The sequence below is a fragment of the Aureobasidium namibiae genome (assembly GCF_000721765.1).
Source record: "Aureobasidium namibiae CBS 147.97 unplaced genomic scaffold scaffold_9, whole genome shotgun sequence".
Taxonomy (NCBI): Eukaryota; Fungi; Ascomycota; class Dothideomycetes; order Dothideales; family Saccotheciaceae; genus Aureobasidium; species Aureobasidium namibiae.
In genome coordinates, this window is record NW_013581200.1 from 566,842 (window position 1) to 583,476 (window position 16,635).

The following is a 16,635-nucleotide window of genomic DNA, read 5'->3' on the forward strand; positions in this document are numbered from 1 at the left end:
TGACGTGTATATTGGAACAAGTAGTGGACGAGTATGAGAGCTTGACTTACACTGGGTGATGATCATCCAAAAGGAGGATATGGCGGTCACACTGTCGGGAGGAAGAGTTCTCAACTCAAAACAAGAAAGAGAAGCACATAGAGAAGAATCTATAGAATGAGGGGTTTGGTCATTGATGGAGGACTGCATGTGAGCGGCGTGCATGAGGCGGAAGCGAATACCATATCGCGTGTGTGTTAATATCCAGAGTGAGAACGTGACTTTGATCGTGTATGGGCGAGGAGCCTTCTGTCGGCCTTTGATCCAAGATAACTAGTATCTTGTAGAAAGACAAGATCATCATGGCAGAAGACGACTCGTTACCTCGATGAAAACAGGCGTTCTTTCTTTTCTTAGAGAGATTGGGGAGGTGATTTACAGCCAACCTCACGGAAGATCATGTCGGGCTCGACAGAACCACCCAGACGATGCACTCTCAGCGAATCACAAAGACAAGATTATCATGAAGAGTCTTGGGGTGAGTCGTAAGATCTCTCCATCAACGAAGAGATACTCTCTGCCGTGCTCTCGCAGAGAGACTCTCGAGTGACTTCCGGGACCGATGCTTGATACTTGAAATCACTCAACGGTGTCACAAAGAGCCTCTGAAGTCATGTGTATACTGAAGCCGTACATCCGGCTAATTCATTTACCCAAGTTTGCGGTAGCGCAGTCGTCTCACAGACCCAGGGCCTCAGCCTGTGATCAACCAGAGCTCCCAGAGGGGGACAATGTGGACCAGAGCGAGTCTGTTCTTTCAGCCTGACTGTGAATGCTGTTGTTCTACGAAAGCATGCAAGAGTCTCATGCCTGGTCACGAGTAGACCTCTGCGTGGCGGTGAGCGGTTGCCGAGGGTCCAGGATCAAGGATCGGGAATCGAGAGCTGAGATGCAGCAATCCTTCTTGACTGAATATGCATGGTCGGTGGAGCGTGATGCTCAACACTAATGACGCATTACACGATGGGTATGCTTTCTGGAGAAGACAAAAGTGGCGACGATGGCGGCGACGGACACAACGATGAGAGAGTGGACATGGATTGCGTCTGCGATGTGACAGCAGCAGGACTTTGATCATCAGCAAGAATCGATTAGGATTACGTATGTATCACAGCCGAAGGAACGGTGCTAGTTAGCAGGTAACAAGATGAACCAGCCACTTCTGCTGTCGCTGGTCATGGGCGAGACCAAATTTCCGACTTCTCCTCAAGGCAGCGATGCCGCGTGAATGAACACTGCGAGTTAATCGATACCTGCGAAACAAGTAAAGCGGAATATCTCCCCGAGAGAGAAGCCGAGTGCCTTCCTTAAGTGGAAATGTCCAGACTCGAGGTGTTGTACGAGAGTCGAGAGTCGAGACAGACAGTATGACGGATGGACGAGTTCAGTGCACATGATGCGATAGCGAGCGGTACGATGGGGTTGTAGGTTTCCTCGAAGGATCTGGCGGCAGCCGGAGTGTCACCTGTCGGTACTGAGTATCAGCTGTCAGTATCAACCGCTGATATTCGAGATATCCCGTCAACTTGACATGCCCGACATAGACAAAAGAGACTTTGTCGAATTCTCCTTCCTTCTACATCTCTGGCAGATAGCAAGGATACCTTGTGGCTCGTATGATGATGATCACAGAGGACAGTCATGAGCATTCAAGACGTCTCGCGACCGACAGACGCGTGTTGCTTGTACTTGCTCTTTCCCAGCTGTTGCAAGCCCAACGAGGCTTCCGAAAGTATGAAATGGCCAGCGCTATGCTTCTTTAAGATACCCGCCGACTCTTCTTGAAGACTGCTGGCGACTAGTGGAAGATAGCCCTAATTCTCCGAAGTCGCGAGTCGGTCTGGATTGCGTGCATGAACATTGTTGGTACGGGAGTAGGGCTAAGACACATCGGTCTCCTCGCGCGAGAGAACAGAGATGTCGAGAAGAATATATACCGGACTCGAGAGGGCGAATCGTGTGGCAACAGAATGTTGATGAGTGTGGTCACGAAACGCGACTACCGAGACATTCTTGAGTTTTTGGAATAAACGGAAGAGGCGAAACTGGTGATCATGACGCGACACGCTGTGAAGTGCGTGATACGTCCAAGACGTACCCTATGTCGTATTTAGACGTTCTGGGGCACCCTTGCCAACATAGTCACTCCTGCCAAGAACTAATCAACTTGATCTTCACCGCATGGTCGAAAAAGGCAAGTACTCGAGACTCATAGGCAGACGGTGATTTCCAGGCTGAACGCTTGAAACTATGGTTGCGGTACAAAGAGTCGAAGGTTGGACCCTCGGAAGAGCGTAGGAGTGTATGCGAGGACAAGCTTTGTCAGGGTTTGCTGAATACAGGGGCTGATCAACCTTAGTAAATGTCATGAGGTCCTCGTGCAGTTGTCCGGAGCTGCTGTTCAGCAGGAGACAAGGAATCCAGTTGACAGCCTCCTTGAAAAAGTCTAGACCACAGCAAGCCGTTTTGCTGGAGTATAGTTTCGGGATGCGATCACTTTGACTTTCGGAAGACAAACTTTCAGGCGTCTTTCGCTGGAGAAACGTCGCCAGTCTGAGAGCCTCTCACCAGCCTGGGTCGCTCTCTGCAGGCCCAAACTTGGCTACAAACTTTGTCGCAACGACATGTAAGTTTGTCGAAATCGGTCTGTTGGTCAGCGACGTGCATAGCTGCCCTGACACCAAAAGATCCGATAGTCTCATGAACAGATCCTTCGAAGCCCTCAGGTTAGTAGCATCGATAGTAAATTTGCTCAAGGTCCGACAGCATGCTCTGAGTACGACAGCCAGGAAGTCAAGTGTGGTTTTGCAGGGGCTTGTTGTTCGTTAGCTCCAGCGCCAGCTCCACCGCAGCGCCTCCATCGACCGGTGAACATGTTCCGTGTTGCCAAGCTGTCGACATCTCATCGACGATTTCAGTGCTGTCCGCAACCGGATACTGGAAAAAAGTCCTGGATCTGTTTTGATTCACACCTTGGAAACAGTTCCAATCAGTCAAGAAATTATGGCTCATTTCCTGTAACGGCATTGTGCGGGCCTGTCGGTGCGTGACTTGGTGTGGATACTGCTGATCTCTGTTACATACAAGCTCGGTGACTGAGTAATTGTAGTGATTATGCAGAGAGTGGTACATTAACATGGTATACGAGGTACGCGGAGCTGGGGGCCGTGGCGGAGATGGCCTCGGCATTAGCTCATATTAGTATCTGGTGATGTCCGTCATCAGAGTGAGAAGATGATATGGACGAAACCTCTGCTCGTGCACTTAGGCTCACCCAATTACCTAGCCACAGCAGGGAAACGATGCTAGCGAATCGCGATGTCGCATGAACCATTACTCGAACATTGGTCAACCGGCCGTGTGCCTGGACCCGTCGGATTAATCAAAGGTAAGCTTCGATGGTCTTGGTGATCACATTACCCTTGGGAGGCGCAAATCTAGTCAGGGTCAGCGTCTGTAGCTGCAGAGCGCAATGGAGAGGACCGAAAAAGAGGGTCGGTTGACGGGAACGATTGGCACTGGTCTGGTTGGGTGACAGACACAAAAGAGGTTCGCGTTATGTGCCGAGCAGAAAACGGCCAGGACGACGCACGGAGAAGCTGCCGAAAAATTGCGTCTGCAGGTCAGCCGTTAATCCTTGGAAGATGCGACACGGCAGATATCGCATGGGCAATTTAGATTACCATGTCGTGGCGAAACAGAAGTATCGCTCGATGCTTTGCCCACGAGGCCATGGTTGCAGCAGGCAATCAATGTCTGAGAATCATTTCGGTATGGTCGGTAAAGGTCGTGGTCGTGGCTGCCGAAGGGCCCGGGAAAATCCCAAGCGAGACGACGTCGCCGGCCACGCGACTTGGGGCTCTCCCGTCTTGTTCCCTTGAGAGCTTCGTTGCCACGCGATCAAAGCAGCCACATTGCCTCTCTTGACAGAACTATCACGGGCCATATTCCTGTTCCAGACTTGGCGACTCGTCTTGTCCACTTGTATCTCCCAGTTCGTTGTGATGCCTACCGTCATGGCGCCATCCTCGCCGCCATTGGCTCCCAGATCTTCCCGCTCCGATCACGGTGCGACACATGGGGTGATCTGATTCGGGTATCTGCATAATCGTCAATTCTCTTCCGTCTCTGCCTCCAATCTTGGTTGTGCCGATGGGATGGACCACTGGGCAGGTGTAGGCCGACCGCTGCCAGGTCCGACCGACCAGGGAAACTTTGGATCACCATGTCATAGGCACTTAGCACCGCCTAGGGTGAGGGCCACTCGGGATCCGCGAGCTCAAGGCCTGGAATCCGTACACGCCGAGTCGATCATGTAAGTCTTGGGACTAGCTGTTCGCATGTCAAAGGGGCATGTTCGTCTTTCTATTTTCTGTACCGTCATAGTCGCCGTCACAGCCACATTTTCGCTTCTTAAGCTTCTCCACACAACCTGGACTGGGCTCGTCGTGTTCTCGAATCACAACATGATGATTGTCGTGTGGCAGCACAACCGAGCCGCTGTCCTGCGTGGCTCAGTTGCAGCACAATGCCCGTTTGTGCACATGTTTCACCTTCCCACAAGGACGGTCAGCCAGGGTATGATGCTCGCAGCGGCCACAACGCGCCGAGTATAGCAGCAAAGTCAAAATCCTCTAGCCATTGGCACTGTCCAGGGCAAGAGCGGCGCATGGCCGAAATGAATTTGCCGTCTGAGCAGTCCTCGAACCAAGCAAATTATCGGCTCATACTTCATTGTGCATGCTTCCTCGGTATCTTTCTAAGGGTCAGTCCTTCTACTTTCTCGCGTCAACCAATCCGCTTTTGCACCACATCCTTACCGATATAAAGGCCCCACGATTGTGGCAATTACTGCACCGCTTAGCCACATTTGATTGAACTCAGGATCGGCATTTGAATCTAGGTCTGCAAGCTTTCTCAAGTATTAAGGTGAGCGGCGCTCTCCCTAGGGCTGTCAAGCTGTCCAGCAAGCCTTATGTCTGGACTCAACCTTATTTACCCCCCTCCCTGTACAGACCATAAACCTTCTTCACCGAGGCGAGGGGCAAGACATAGCGACCATTCTCATCCGACATTCTGGCGCTTCTTCAAAGACCACCGGGGGTAGACGAAGCCGGGGCACGTTTGATTGATCCTTTTCACTTCCGTGGCTCGACCACTACCGCAACCCTGGCGAATCCATACGACAATTACTCATTCCAGTATGGAGGCTCGGCGTCTGAAGGGCAAGATGGCCAGGAGCAGGACCAAACAACAGGCTCAATGTACGGACACACATACTTGAATCATGAATACCCGACATTACAGCCTTCCTACTTCCCGCTATCGATGCAGTCAGACTACCATCTTCTTCATCAACAGTTACAGTCTACTATGATCACGCAGCCGAACACCAGCATACCACACCATACTCAGGAAAGGAACAGCGTCGCGACGTCGACCTCGAGCCACCTGAGCGGTTCGACTCGATACGAAGATTCCAGGAGACCCTCAGAATATGGCCACTCGGAACCATCATCACGCAAGAGAAGCCGCGCCGACGATTTCCAATCGAGCACGCAAGAGTCTCCCATATACAACACCCACCTAAACATTAATATTCCCGCCATAATGTCGTCGGACGGGCATCAGTCTTCGAACCAGATATCTCCGTTCCAGTTCCGCCCTCCACAGCTCCCACAAGGGTCTTCTACAGATCGTTCGCCTGTGAGCGACACACACCAGCTACAATTACAGCAAGCATACAATCCCGACAAAGCTTTGAACACCAATCAACACCACCACCATCATCTACCGCCCCACTCTCCCACGCTTAAAAGAACCAGACATGGCGAAGACGAGCTCTTGAACGATCCAGGGCCGCCCAGTATGGTTGGAAAAGAGGGAATGCCGCAACCTGCACCAAGACCGAAAGGCCCGAAGCTCAAATTCACCCGAGAAGACGATGCACTACTGGTACGACTGAAAGAGTCCAAGAACTTGACCTGGAAGCAGATCGCCGAGTTCTTCCCAGGTCGCAGTGCAGGCACGTTACAGGTCAGATACTGCACCAAACTCAAGGCGAAGACCACTCTGTGGAATGACGATATGGTAAGTGACGCATTCTCGTTTCCTTCTCAGCACTGGCCCCTGGATCGAACCACTGGACTACATGGAGAGCTGGAGATCGATACGGACCTTACTTCCAGAGGTTTTCCAAAATGCGTCTTGCTTGAGACGATGCTCAACATGCCCGCCGAATCATGGACGTCTGTCAACCTTATGCGCATCTACGAACACTGGTCGATCGTGGCACCGAAAGGTAGCCCTCGAATAGGAAGAGAACCTGTGCAAGTGGCGGCCCTAGCCGGTATATCCATTTGTCTGGCACGCGCGAATCTTCTGGAGTTCGACCTGTCTCCACGCACAATCGTGACGTGTAATGCTGCCCAAGGACGTGCACGTTAACTATCTCGTCTCCTTCCTATTTGGGTATCCTTTCGACAGAATTACACAGCGTCGCCAATCCACACCAGACCACCGTCGACGGCGGTACCAAACCACCGGCTCTCTTCCACATGGACTCACCGGTGCACCATGCCTTCGAACCCCTTTAGCAGATCCTACCAACCACATGAGGACATGCCGGAGCTCACCAATGCAATGAATAAGCTTTACCATGCAACAAATGCTAACGTTAACCCAGATCCAACGTCTACGCACGGCGATCCAAGACTACGACAACGACCGCTGGCGGTTCATCTCGAGCAAAGTCGGCAGCGGCTTCTCAGCAGCCGCATGCAAAGCAAAAGCAGAAGAGATAGAAGCTGAAGATATGCGAGAAGATGACGGTGCCTCCTCTGCCTCGGATGACGACCAGCAAGATCTCGTGGATGGTGATGGTCTCGAAGAGGAGGATGCAAAGAGACACGCTGAGACATGACCCTCGGGCCTCCACAAGAATTGAACAAGGAAGGAAGGATCCGAGAAAGAGCGGGACACACATACCTGACCATGTGAGATGAAGTGGGAGGACTGTATGATACTGCTTTCCTTTCTCGCCATCGGGTCTTCCGATACACTAGAGCCTCAGGGTCTCCTGCTCTGAAGCCGAAGCCGAGGCCAAAGCTTGGGATTTCAACACAGCAGGAGCACCTGAGCAGTCGCCGGAGTTTGCGCGCCACACTGGCACACACAGGGAAAATCACCGCCGATCATCTGAGGTTCCAGTCGCAGATGCCGCACTTCAGCTGTCTGGAGCAAGCGCGCTCGATTGCTGCATAGCTCCTTCCTCAACTGGAGGGGATCGATCTTGGCTGTCGCTCATCGGTGTACGACACCTGTCTGTACCTACATACGCTTGGCATAGAAGGCACCTCTGGGCTGTAGAAAAGCTGCATAGTCAGAAGTCAAGAGGAGAACCACATACACCAGAACAAACGGAACTCTCCAACCAAACACCGCAATTTTCCAAAGTGGAAATGAATCCGTGACTTTTCGCTGACTTCTTGAATCTTTCCTTGCACCAAACAGTCCAACTCCGAGCTCACTGCCGCCTACGCCCTTTCCATCTATGTCGAAGGACCCTTGGCACTCTTTTCACTCAAACTCTCTCAATCTCAAGCTTTGCCCAAAACCTAACCCATCAATTAACCTTTTCGCTCATCCCACAGCTTGAAACTCTGATTAATTGCAATACTCATCTGAGACTGGATCTTTCGTGTGTAAACTTGAGTTCTTTGTAAGCCAGTCCCAGTTCTCTGTGAAGGAGATAAAAATGGAAATAAGCAGAGAATGTGTATTTGTGTTCTGGGTGTGTGAGTGAAATTGGGTTACACCTCAGCAAAAAGATCCGCGATCCTTTGGAGATAAGATAAGGAAAAGTTTGATGAGTCTGATATCAGAATTGTTGTTTTGGTGCGCAATTTCTTTGAATTTCCTAGGATTATGAGAACAACATTCTACATTGCAGAGATTAGATGAACGTATTCTGTATGTAAGAAGAGAAGAATTCTGTAGTCATCGCGACCGAAGTATATGCATGGTGTTTTCGCTCAGCCAACGCCTTTCCGTCTGTCTTCCTCCTCTGTAGAGTGAGTGCAACTTCTCTTCCGACAAGATGAGCTGCTATCGCGCAGTGATTCACACTCAAACATGCAGATTGTTGTAGAAATCGCAAGACTCGCTACCAAAAAAAAACATGCAGCTGCCAAGCGCGTTGACGAGCTCCCGAAGCTGCTTTCAGTGCCGCGGATCACCCAACACGGACAAGCCCAAAAGTAGGTAGAATGACTGGCTGCGAGTCGAAGACGTGAATGACTGGAGCTCGGTCGAAACTTTGCTCGTGTGCAAGTGACTGGTTATTTGCTCAGTGGCTGCCTTGCTGCTATCATTCATCTGGCAAACCCGTCACCAGTTTGCGAAGTACGATGGAGAAGAGGCGCTCCAGACAAGCAGTAAGCGAGTGTGGATGAGTGTAGAATGTCACGGTGTTGTGAGAGAGCGAGAGGAGTCCAAGGAGAGCCTAGCGTGATTGATTCCGAGAGTGTCCTCAGGGGTTTCGCATATGCGACAGCCGACCAGAAGTCGTCGCTGAGGCTCCTATCCAGAAGTAGTTTGCGAATTCCACTTTGGGCTAGGGTTGTCAGTCATGACCTCGTGGCATCGGGCTTATAAATAGCTGTGAAATGTTCTTCTCTTCTGGACTTTTTCTCTTCAACCGATTTCGAATGATACAAGAGAGAACACAGACTCACACTTTTGTTATACTTACCCTCTATTTTACCTTACCTGTACCCCTTACTCTTACCTTGTGATCACCGATAACTCTTATAACTTAAAAGATGGCCCCTAAATTCACCTCCATTAACGCAGGAGCGTCAACCTGTGGAGCAGCTGCTGCCCGGGCTCGAGTACAATCCCAGGGGCCCGCGGTAACAGGTCCCATCCAACGCGCTGTGAAGACACAGCGCAAGCCGGCAAAAGGGGCAAATCCCGAGATCATGCGAAAGCATATCGAAGACCTGAAGCTCGAGCTTGAGCGAGAAGGTGAAAACTTCAGATGGCCTCTAGGCCTTACAGCTGGCAATGTCGTGGTTGCCAAGATCAAGAAACCAGCGGACGTACCGGATGCTCTGTCCCTTCAAACGAGCAAACGAGATGCTGCTACTTCTGACTTTGTCTATTGTGCTAAGCAGAATAGTCGTTGGTCGCACGGCAAGATAGCTGCCTGCATTGGGCGCTCAGAGCAGGCGTCGCGCTTGATAATGCACCATGCGAAGATCGAGCTTGCAGCACGGGCGGCAGCACGGGCGGGCGATGGACAGACTGTTGACCAACACGCTGGACAAGCTCTGGAACGGCGCACTGCACAGGCTGCTGAAGAACACGCTGCACAAGAAGCTGCTGCACAAGAAGCTGCTGTACAAGAGGCTGCTCAACAGGCTACTGCGCAAGAGTCTGCACAGGATGCAGTACCAGCTCCCACTCTCTCTTCCTCTGTGGGACAACTCGACAGACCGGAGCTCCTCCATTCTCCAACACAGACAAGTCTGGAGGCGCAATTTGCCGCAGCCCAAGGACAGCTTTCTGGCCATTGTGTGCATGGCTGCTCCGGTTCGTCTCTACATTCTGACCAGGTTCGTAGCGAAACCGCTTTGTGGAGACCCGGGTCAGACAGTGATACTGCATCTTCGAAGGATGATCAGAACATGTCGCCAATGCATGTCTTGGCCGCTGCTAGCGCCATGCGCGCCCGAAACCCGGAGAGGCAGCTCCCTCCTCTTGACGCTGGCAGGAAAGCACCATACGTGCCCGCTCTCGTGGTCATGGAAACGATTTAAGGATATTCGGAGTACGGAGTTATGGAGGCTTGGTTTTGGGAGTTCGGCGTTGGTTTGTTCTTTCATCTCAGCCTGCGAATGTATAGTAGCAAGTAGCTATCGCAATGCACAACAGTACTTTGGAGGAGTGTGTTTGCTGAACGGAGTCGTCGTCTCGGCGGATTAGCTCGTTGCTATGACGAGACAAAGGAAGGCGCTGTCTTGACACAGTCGGAAAGCAGCTCAGAGCGTCTTGAGAAGCGCGTCGCGATCCGTGAAGTTTGCTTGTAGTCGGCGTAACAGTCCCTCCGGTAGGAAACTATTTCCTTTGACCTTTGATGGACAAAGACAGACGCTCTTCATGTCGTAGATCGCGAGTGCAGAACAACCTCGGAGAGCATGGAGAGGTCGATCGCTATTCTCACGCTGCCGGCTCTCAGTGCGGTATAAAGCTCCAAGCCCCTGACGAGAATTGAACCCTGACCTCAGCTACAACGCAGCGTATTCAATGCTTTTCGATACAGCAGTGGTAACTCATCACAACACAACAGGTCCTCCTACTTTGGAGAGGATGACCAGCTCAGAAAAAAGATGACCTCCAACGACGGAGCAAAACTGATTTCTCAGAACAACGTGACGCGTTAGTAGGTAGGTTCTCCCCTCCCTATTGCTATGATCGCCGCCATGCCACGTGGTTTTTGTTGTGAGCTAGTACCGTTGCGCCAAACTGGTGTTGAACCGTCAGGCCAGAGAACCCGATGGTAGGTTGCCGCTGATGGGACCTCTTTTTTTTTTAGTATATAAGGGTAGAGAAGAACTTTGCAGGGAAAGTGCGTTGATAGTTGCACCTTCCTTCTTCAATGCTGTTGCTCCTTCCTGTGATACTGATGTTCTCCTGACTCTGAGCCGAGTTGCGGAGGCTCTTTCTATGTTTTGTAGATAGATGTTCCGTCGCTGTGAGTGCGAAGCGCAGCTATTGTATTCCTGCCGCACAAGTCCCAGCACGCTGTTATACGCAGCCACCCTTCTGATGCATCGTTCTCCACAACCAGATTCATCGTCGTGCAAGCTCTTGTGAATGACCAGACAGTCTTGCTTCGACGGATGTGATGATGCTACGCTCTTTGACAAGAATGCACAATGGCTCTTTCGCTCATGCAACACGTGCAATTTCGCAAGACTTTCCGATGTATAAGCGCTTTGCAGACTGCTTTGCTTTGCGACTTTCATCCCCGCCTGCAAGGACACTTTGGCACTCCTGTAACATCCAACAGACCGTGTCATGGTATGATACTCACGATTCCCCAGATAACTCTATTGATCGCCCGTGTCTCAGCGTCGCCAGGGTATCGTCTGGGTTAGGGTAGCCATGTAGGTCAGAGGCCAGTGCTGATCGGCGCATCAGGTTGCCAATCAATCCTGACATCAACCACATGCCTGGGAGTCATCGCCGCTAAATCTTGACGAAACTCCCTCGCGGGCGCCTGCCAACATGGAGCACATTTGAGAGAGTCAAATGCTGTTGCCAGTCACCGATGACTCGACACAGTCCTCATAAAATGACATCGTCATTTCTTGTGAGTTTCTCCTTGACATCCGCAATCCGGACCAGAATCACACTGACTGCCTGCAACGCGAATCGACCATCAAATACCACGATCTTCATCAAGTATTCATCGCGTTTGATCCAGTTTGTGTCGCACACCAAGTGTTTTGCACTAACATCGCGTTTCCCGGTCGTATTTGGCGTGTTTTCCATCGGAAACTCAGTGGCCCCATCGCGTTTCGAGTATATCCATCGCAAATCAGATATAACAAACATCCCGCACGTACCGTCGAATCGTGGAAAGACATCATGACTTCCATCATCACACCAAACGAGGTAGTCGCTTCTGGCGAGATCGCCAACACATTCGCCCGAGCCCCAAGCACTCTGGGCCGACCGGGCCCAGTCAAGAGGGTGCAGAAAGGACCACGCGTGGTCATCAACAAGGCCAAGAACCTCGCAAGCCTGGGCAGTCGCCCCTGGGATAACGCATCGCGACAGATACTGGTCGACGAGCATACTCTCCACGAGACGTGGGAGCCTGTGGCCCAATTGCTGGAGCGAAGCAATCAAGCTCTCAGGAGCGAATGGAACAAGATGAAGAGCGGCCAACGTGAGAAGGAGGGCAACTGGAAAGAGAAGGTCGAGATTTGCGAGGCACACCGCAAGATTACATTCTCCTCGGGGTCAAGTATCAGAGATACCACCACGACAGCTCCTGCCACCAACGCTGCCGCAACAGGCAGTGTGCCCAACGGCACGTTGCTACTGATCAAGGTAGCAGAGTCTATCAACAGCGGTGTACTGTTGAGTGGCGGCCATGGGGGAGTGGCCGGACGCAAAGTGGGTTCTCCAAGCGGCAAGAAACAGGGGCCCAACAAGAGGTATCCTAGGTTTGTGTCTCCATCAGGATTGTCTGAGCGACTTATTATCGCAGACCTGCACAGCATGGGGATAAGTTACAGGCAAATGATCCGGAGACCACGCTTGCGTCGCTCCAAGCGAACGTGATCCAATCCTCGGGTATCTGTCGCAAGGCAAGAACTTGACTGGCGGGACAGCATGTCCAGAGAGATGCCCCCGGGGCTCGAGCTCTCTCTAGACGCTATGGATCAGCTCAACAACTTCGTGCCTTGCGAAGGCTGAGTTCTTTTACTGGAGAGTTCTTGGGAAGCGATAGAGAAGAGGATACAGAAGGTGAAGAGCAGGATTGCAGATGCGACGAGAGCCCGCGGCTCACAAGCGCCCACCTGTCGAATGTCGGCACCTCGATACCCTCCCGACTCTTCGGATGATTAATCTGGTCGGCACCTCGAAGCTGGTGTCGTTACAGTATGGCTGAAGTGCCTACTCTCGTCGTCACCGTCATCATCGACAGAGCGTTTCTTTGATGGTCCGCCAGTTCTCTCGATGAAGACACATGTGCTTGCTGTCGTCTCGGAGCTCATGTCGGTATGCGAAAGAAGGCGGGGCGTCCATGGAGCCCTACACCGATATCTCCCTGGGTCGTGCTCATACTAGAAAAGCTACATCATGCATCAGCCATCAATCTGGTCTTGATTCTCTGGTCCACGCCGATGTATTGGATGCTACCTGTCGTCGCTGACCTTTGGAGAGCTTGATTTTTGCCCTTCTCGCATGTGGAGAAGCACGTGCATTCTCTCGTGTGCAAAAGTCATGAGAAAATTCGTCTATTCACAACACTTCGAATAACGATTTCCATTACCAGACAAGCAAGCAGATATAAGTGACAGGTTTTACAATCGACGAAGGTTTCTTCTATTTACTCCGCAGTTTTGATTCAAAGCATATGGCCTAGATATCTGTTCTATCCAGGACTTTATCACCACGTTCTCTTGACGGCCTTGCTTCTTGTTGAATCTTCCTCCATTTTCTTCTCTTTGTGAATAAGCCAAAAGATTTGGAGATAGTATGAGGCAGATTTCGAGTGCCATCATCGACTGTAAAACCCCGATTAGTGTAAAATATCAGAGCAGTAAGTAAAGCATGTGGTTGTTGTCGAGAGACAAAGTACTGGCCAGGTGTTTTGGCCATAGAGCATGAGCAGTCGCTTATCATCAACAGCCCGCCTTCCTGATTGAGACGTACAGCTCTCCCCCGTTCTTTCCATCACCAAAAGGCTACCTTGACCAATCAAGAGAACCAGGATGGCATCTCCGAACTTCATGTGGCCTCCAACCGCCGTCTATCGCTCTTTGCGAAACCGAACAAACACGACTCCAACAAACGGTAGTTGTACGTCTCCAACTTTCTTATCTTAACCACGAGATCCCCGCGGACTTAACCCATGATCAACAGAAGCAACCGTCCGCATTTTCTCGGCAGCTTCATCCATGCAAGTCCATTGGATAGAAGGCCTCTCTTTGCTACTTTGTCCGTACTGATAAGGACTTCGACCCCATCTGCCGTGTCTGAGGTCTCCAACTGATAGGGCGATAATGCACATGCGACATGCAACTGCATATCCTCTGCTCTTCTGATAAGATAGGCATGAGTCGGGATGTCACTTTGCCCCTCTTGTCTCTCTTCATATTATCGTCATGAGTAGTAAGTCGCATATCTAATAGGCGGTTGATAATTTGGCCAATATCGGCTATTGTCTTATGTCTCGTCGAACGAGGCGGAGTTGCCAGCGAGAGATATAGGGTTGACCACACCTTGATATATATCTAGTAGGTGCTACTCCGATCTACATTTCATCTGCTTTCCCGCCCATCTTTCTCTTCTTCTTCACACATCATGGCCACAATGTTCGAGGCTCAGGACAAAGAGAAAGCTCTGCACACCACACAGCCAGAAGAGATACCGGAAGTTGAAGTCGGAGAAGTCAAAGATGTCAAGAATGCAGATGCTGCACTCGATTTTCTGCGGTTCGAAGGCGACGGTGTGGAGATGACGGCGGAAGATGAAAAGGCTTTGGTCAGGAAGATTGATTGGATGATTATGCCATTGATGTGGTGTTGTTATGTTGCGCAATACTTGGACAAGACGTTGATCAATTACGCGGCTGTGATGGGATTGTATGAAGATGCCAACATCACCAAAGCTGATTTTTCGAACTTGGTAAGCTGCTTCTGCGGAACTCTTGGAGACGAGGCTTGATCGCTGACGAGTGCAGGCTTGGATCTTCTATGTCTCATATTTGGCCTTCGAATTCCCTCATGGCTACGGTATGCAGCGCTTCCCCACTGCCAAATATCTCGGAGTCATGGTATTGCTCTGGGGCACCATTGTCACAGTCACCGCGGCTTGCCACTCCTACGCTGGTCTCATCACCACCCGTGTTCTTCTGGGTTGCTTCGAAGCTGCAGTTGCACCTTCACTCATGCTCATCACCACAATGTGGTACAAGAAGAATGAGCAACCTCCTCGCACTGGCATCTGGTACCTAGGCACTGGCACCGGCACAATCATTGGCTCCTTACTGTCATACGCATTCCAACATGTGCACAGCGCATCTCTCTACTCCTGGCAAATTCTCTTCTTGGTGGTGGGATTGCTTACTATCTGTATTGGTATCACCGTGGTGCTTGTGTTCCCTGATAACCCAATGACTTCTCGTCTTTCGCACCAAGAAAAGATCTGGGCGATTGAGAGACTCAGAGAAAACCAGACTGGTATCGAGAATAAGCATTTCAAGTCTAATCAAGTGGCCGAATGCTTTATGGATCCACAGACTTGGTTGTTATCGTTGATTACCATCTCTTCCTCGGTTCCTAACGGCGCGGTTTCCTCGTTCCAAGCGACCTTGATCAAAGGCTTTGGCTACAACAGCAAGGAGACTGCTCTGCTCCAAATTCCTGGAGGCGTCTGCAGTGTGGTTTCCATTCTCATTGCGACCTACTTGGCTGGAAGATTTGATCAGAGAGGCTTGAATATCGTTACTCTACTCATTCCTGGTATCCTTGGAGGTGCTCTGATGGCGTTCTTACCAGAGGAAAACAAAGCAGGCAAGCTCATCGGCAACTACTTGACAAACTGCATTGGAGCAAGTCTGCCTTTGCTGTATTCATGGGTAGGAGCGAACTACGCCGGTCACACGAAAAAGGCATGTCCACCCTTGCTCTCCCTAAACCCCTCCCCCACTCCTCTTTCTTCTGCTAACACTCCAACTCAACAGGTCACCATGAACGCCATCCTCCTCATCTCCTTCTGCTTGGGCAACATAATCGGACCCTTGACCTTCCGCGCCGCCGACGCGCCCACCTACATCCCCGCCAAAATCACCATCATTGTAACTTGCGCTACAGCTGCAGTTTTGGTGCTTATACTCAGGGTATACTATCAGTGGGAGAATAAGAGGAGGGATAGAGTGGCGAGCGAAAGGGGTCAAGGACACAAGACGGATATTGAGTTTGCGGATGTCACGGATAGGAAGAATGCGGAGTTTAGGTATAGATTGTAGATGGAGTTGAAAGAGAGAAAGGGCGACAAGGGAGAAGGAGACGGGGGAAGGGAGGAGGCGAGGAAGGCGAGTAATGCAGGCTGAAACTGATATACTTGATGCAACGCCTAGTCTCCCTCTTGAATCATGTGTCTGTGGAAGCTAGACATCATGAGTGACACTTGAGAAAGCAGCATAAAGATATCATACCAAATTTCACTCCTTGACGAGACACGACACAAAAGGCTGAAACAGAAATCGACATATACAAATCACCTCTGCATCTCCCAACCGGAGGAACTCGGACAGCATACCACTTCGCACCCTTCACCCTCTACTAAGCTCGCCTGAGCCTAACCTTGCCTCATACCTCCTCCGTCATCAACCAAGTCATCTCTCTCCAATCAAGCCTCGTATCTCACAACAACCTCCCATCACGAACCTCGCAACCTCCCTTCCTCTTCGAGCAACAGATCTACCCAAAAGATCTACAACACCCTCAAGGTTGACCCCCATCGGCGACCCCCGGTTGTCTCGGCAGTTTTACTCAGAAACCCAAAATCCAAGATCCCAAACCCAGAAACACACGGCCCCAAATGGACTTTTAGGCGTCCCGGACCAAACACGAACCCAAAAGCCACAATCCAAGTTTCAGCTCGAGGCTCACGATCGTGGCTGTTCAACTTTTGCGATAGAGTTTAGTATAGAGTTTTTACCGGTCGCTTCTATCCCACCACTGCTTTGGAGGAGTGGAAGAGGTTTCAAGAGGAGCAAGAAAAGGCACATTCCATTGAGTTTTCCAGGAAGAGTGGGTTACATAAGATGGCGGATGATCTGGAAATGGT

The 16,635-nt window shown here is 50.9% G+C and overlaps 4 protein-coding genes across 4 annotated transcripts; all 4 read left to right on the forward strand.

Moving 5' to 3' along the window:
* Positions 1–5,811: 5,811 nt before the first annotated feature.
* Positions 5,812–6,853, forward strand: M436DRAFT_15426 (uncharacterized protein; the record flags this gene model as incomplete). The annotated part of the gene is made up of 2 exons (XM_013571469.1): positions 5,812–6,129; positions 6,725–6,853. Coding segments are annotated over 2 exons (447 nt in total), but the record flags the coding sequence as incomplete, so codon positions are not given.
* Positions 6,854–8,861: 2,008 nt separating this feature from the next.
* M436DRAFT_64117 (uncharacterized protein) lies at positions 8,862–9,860 on the forward strand (the record flags this gene model as incomplete). The annotated part of the gene is made up of 1 exon (XM_013571697.1): positions 8,862–9,860. One exon carries the CDS (start codon positions 8,862–8,864, stop codon positions 9,858–9,860), a length of 999 nt encoding a protein of 332 aa, XP_013427151.1.
* A 1,834-nt stretch (positions 9,861–11,694) lies between these two features.
* On the forward strand, positions 11,695–12,434 carry M436DRAFT_64118 (uncharacterized protein; the record flags this gene model as incomplete). Its single annotated transcript, XM_013571698.1, has 2 exons — positions 11,695–12,278; positions 12,323–12,434. The coding sequence occupies 2 exons, from the start codon at positions 11,695–11,697 to the stop codon at positions 12,432–12,434; spliced, it is 696 nt and encodes a 231-aa protein (XP_013427152.1).
* Positions 12,435–14,154: 1,720 nt separating this feature from the next.
* M436DRAFT_73102 (MFS general substrate transporter) lies at positions 14,155–15,811 on the forward strand (the record flags this gene model as incomplete). The annotated part of the gene is made up of 3 exons (XM_013571820.1): positions 14,155–14,469; positions 14,525–15,454; positions 15,527–15,811. The coding sequence occupies 3 exons, from the start codon at positions 14,155–14,157 to the stop codon at positions 15,809–15,811; spliced, it is 1,530 nt and encodes a 509-aa protein (XP_013427274.1).
* Positions 15,812–16,635: the final 824 nt, after the last annotated feature.